This window comes from Nelusetta ayraudi, unplaced genomic scaffold (assembly GCF_046127955.1).
Source record: "Nelusetta ayraudi isolate G7.1 ecotype Tasmania unplaced genomic scaffold, CSIRO-AGI_Nayr_v1 ptg000034l, whole genome shotgun sequence".
Classification (NCBI taxonomy): domain Eukaryota; kingdom Metazoa; phylum Chordata; class Actinopteri; order Tetraodontiformes; family Monacanthidae; genus Nelusetta; species Nelusetta ayraudi.
Window position 1 is genome coordinate 5,310,001 of NW_027466084.1, and position 3,735 is coordinate 5,313,735.

General features: G+C 42.7%; 1 protein-coding gene across 2 annotated transcripts in view; it reads left to right on the plus strand.

Moving 5' to 3' along the window:
• rcn3 (reticulocalbin 3, EF-hand calcium binding domain) overlaps window positions 1–3,434 on the plus strand; it is a 107,161-nt gene extending 103,727 nt beyond the window's left edge. For both annotated transcript variants that reach the window (XM_076032669.1, XM_076032670.1), the window contains exons 6-9: window positions 1,142–1,202; window positions 1,288–1,379; window positions 2,539–2,646; window positions 2,962–3,434. In XM_076032669.1, the coding sequence (XP_075888784.1) occupies window positions 1,142–1,202; window positions 1,288–1,379; window positions 2,539–2,646; window positions 2,962–3,069 (369 nt within the window). In that variant the 3' untranslated portion in view covers window positions 3,070–3,434. The remainder of the gene's footprint in view (window positions 1–1,141; window positions 1,203–1,287; window positions 1,380–2,538; window positions 2,647–2,961) is intronic.
• The last annotated feature ends 301 nt before the right edge of the window (window positions 3,435–3,735 follow it).

Below are 3,735 nucleotides of genomic sequence, written 5' to 3' on the forward strand. Positions count from 1 at the left end.
CCAGCTCTTCATTGGTTTCCCTGATGGAAGCGGCATCCCTTAGGGAGCAGTCGAAGGTATTTCCGAAGCCCTTCACGGGTTTCTCTGTAACTGATGGAATCCCGGTGCTTCCTATGGAGAAGTGGAACCAGTCTGTCACCTTCCCACTCCTTAGGGAAAGAGACCTGGCTTGAAACACATCCGAGCCCAGGTGGTTAGCCTCTTCCCAGCCCGGGAGGATCCCTCTGTATCCTGGGACTGATGCTGTTGTTTTTGTCAGATCATCCATAAACGCTTTAATGGGGGGCTGACGGATTCCAGACTTGGTTTTGGGGCCTCTGCACTCCGGTTTGGCAGATTTTGACCAGCATGTTCATGGCCAAGGCAAAAAGCATCACTGAAATGGTACATCCAGTGAGGATTCTTTTCTCCAGTCGGTGCCGCTCAGATGTAACTGTACCGGAGGTGAACCTCAGATTAAAGTTGTTGTAATAATCCATGATGAGGGCTTTGATGTTGTCTGAGACATGGTGCCTCTCCAGTGTCACCTCCACGAGCTTGTGGGGTGTGGAGCCATAAGTATTGGCTAGGTCCAGCCATAGTACAGCAATGTCGAGCCGCTCTGATTTATGGTGTCACCACTTGAACGGTATTAAAGGCACCCTTGAACCCCTCCAAATATATATGTAAATATATATGTATTTATAGTTACCAACAACATTGACCCACATGCAAGTGTACTGTTTATTTCATTCAGCTCAAAACTGGTTGTTTAAGGGAGAAGAGTCTCTTGCGGCACATCCAGAGTAATGCGAGAGGAGTCCAAGAACTACAAGTGTTTCGTTTTCTTATCTTCTTATCTGATCTTAACAATACAACCCAAAACAACTCAATCGTTTCCATTTGTTTGTATCTCTCTAACACAGCCAAACATTTTCAAACACACACACAAAAATTCTCTTGCAAATACAGTATATAACAATGATTAGGGTTGAGTAAAAATTTAAATTACACACACACACACACACACACACACACACACACACACACACTTGCCCTGTAGTTATGATTAATCAGGATTTTGTGTCCAGGCTGCACTGCAATGTGAAAAGCGTGCTATCATTACTATCAAAACTACATTTATTTACTTTACTTTTTCTAGGAAACTGTAGAAGACATTGATAAGGATGGAGATGGCAAGGTCAACCTGAATGAATACATTGGTAAGTTACTTTCCTTTTACTTAAAAAACAAACAAACAAACTTTTCTTCACCTCTAACCTCATCAATCATTGTGGCCAACAACAGGTGACATGTTTACACCAGAGGAGGGTGAGAGCGAACCAGACTGGGTCCAGACAGAGAGGACTCACTTCTCAGAGTTCAGAGATTCCAACAAGGTACACTGAACAAAAATATAAATGCACCACTTTTGTTTTTGCACCCATTTTTCATGAGCTGAACTCAAAGATCTCAAACGTTTTCTATATACTCAAAACAAAACAATTTCTCTCAATAATTGCTCAGAAATCTGAGATTTAAATTAAAGATTATCTGAGATAATCCATCCCACCTCACACTTGTGGCATATCAAGTTCAGTTTTGCTTTATTGGGGAATTCTGGAGGGTCAGAAAACCAGTCAGTATCAAGATGTCGTCCAGGTATCTCTGTGCATTCACAATGCCATCAATAAAATGCACCTGTGTTCGTTGTCCATAACATACTCCTGTCCATACCAAAACCCCCCCACCACCACGGGCCACTCGATCCACATCGTTGACATCGGCAAACCGCTCACCCACACGATGCCACACACGCTGGCATGCCATCTGCCCTGAACAGTGAAAACCAGGATTCATCTGTGAAGAGAAGATTTCTCCAATGTGCCAGACGGCATCGAATGTGAGCACTTGCCCACTCAAGTCAGTTACGACGACGTACTGCAGTCAGGTGGAGACCCCGATGAGGACAACGAGCATGCAGATGAGCTTCCCTGGAATGGTTTCTGACAGTTTGTGCAGAAATTCTTTGGTTTTGCAAACCAATTGTTTCAGCAGCTGTCCAGGTGGCTAGTCAGCTAGATTATATTGGAGGTGAACATGCTGGGCTGGTGGAGACAGCGTATGGAAGATAAATGAACATTCAATTCACGCACAACATCTCTGGCTGACATTCCTGGAGTCGGCATGCCAATTGCACGCTCCCTCAAAACTTGCGACACCTGAGGCATTGTGCGAAGTGATAAAACTGCACATTTCAGAGTGGCCTTTTATTGAAGCCAGCCTAAGGCACGCTTGTGCAATAATCATGCTGTCTAATCAGTATGTGTATATGCCACACCTGTGAGGTGGGATGGATTGGGGTGGAAGTGGCTTACATGAACGTGTGTGTGTGTGTGTGTGTGTGTGTGTGTGTGTGTGTGTGTGTGTGTGTGTGTGTGTGTGTGTGTGTGTGTGTGTGTGTGTGTGTGTGTGTGTGTGTGTGTGTGTGTGTGTACATATGTATATATACACATACATACATACATATAAATATATATATATGTTCCACTTCCCCAGGACGGCTACCTGGACGCAGCTGAGGTGGCTCACTGGGTGCTGCCTGGAGAGATTGACCATGCAGACAACGAGGCCAAACACCTCATCCTTGAGACCGACACTGACAAGGTAGACCATCTATCCATCAATCAATCCATCAATCAAGCCATCCATCCATCCATCCATTATTCAATCAGTCCATCAATTCATCCATCCATCAATCAGTCCATCAATTCATCCATCCATCCATTCGTCAAATTTTATTTCTATATCCCAAATTTGCAGAAACTCTTTGAGTCACAGATCTTCTCTCTCTTAAATCAAACATTGTGTCAGTGTGGAAACAATTGAGGTAAATTGTGAGTTAATGATCCCTCTCTCTCTCTCTCTCTCTCTCTCTCGCACTCTCCCTAACACCATCTGGATGACGTGATTGGATACCAGGATGAGAAGATCACCCAGAAGGAGATTCTGGCCAACTGGAACATGTTTGTGGGCAGCCAAGCCACCAATTACGGGGAAGATCTGACAAAAAGACACGACGAGCTGTGAAGAAGACGTTCAGTTCAGTTGTGAAGGTCAAAGGTCGTTTTGGGTTGGATGGATGGATGAGCTCTGATTGGATGGTGGAAAACCTCAGAGGAGTAAAAGTCACAACTCGGTATCCTTGTGCAACAAACACACCTGCACGATACAAATGATCTCGACTGCATCAGGTACTTCACATACTGTGTATGTGGAGGTGGTACTTGTACATGTAGCCAACGAGCCAAACTGTCCAAGACTTCACACAAGATGCAACGTTCTCCAGCTTTTTGTAATGCTTTGTTTTTTCTTTTGCTTGAATAGATTTGTTACATAAAGTTTGTTTTGCCCATCAACGCCAAACAATAAAATGTTTTCCTTATAAAAATAAACTTCTGGTGTGTTTGAGCTTCTGTTAGAATATGTCGATCCGGTCTCCTTTTATGGTCAAACTTTTAGACTTGTAACAGTCCTGCTCAAAGGACTGAAGACATTTGTCTTTAAATGCTCTTGCCAGTAATGAAGTAAAATCACAAATATTCCCAAGTCTGTTTTATTTATAATTATTATTTATACCGATATATACAGAAACACAGACATATTTATAAACACAAACAAAATAATGATACTAAACAGAAAAATAAACAAAAACAAACAAACAAACAAAAGAAAACAAAAACACAATCAGACAAA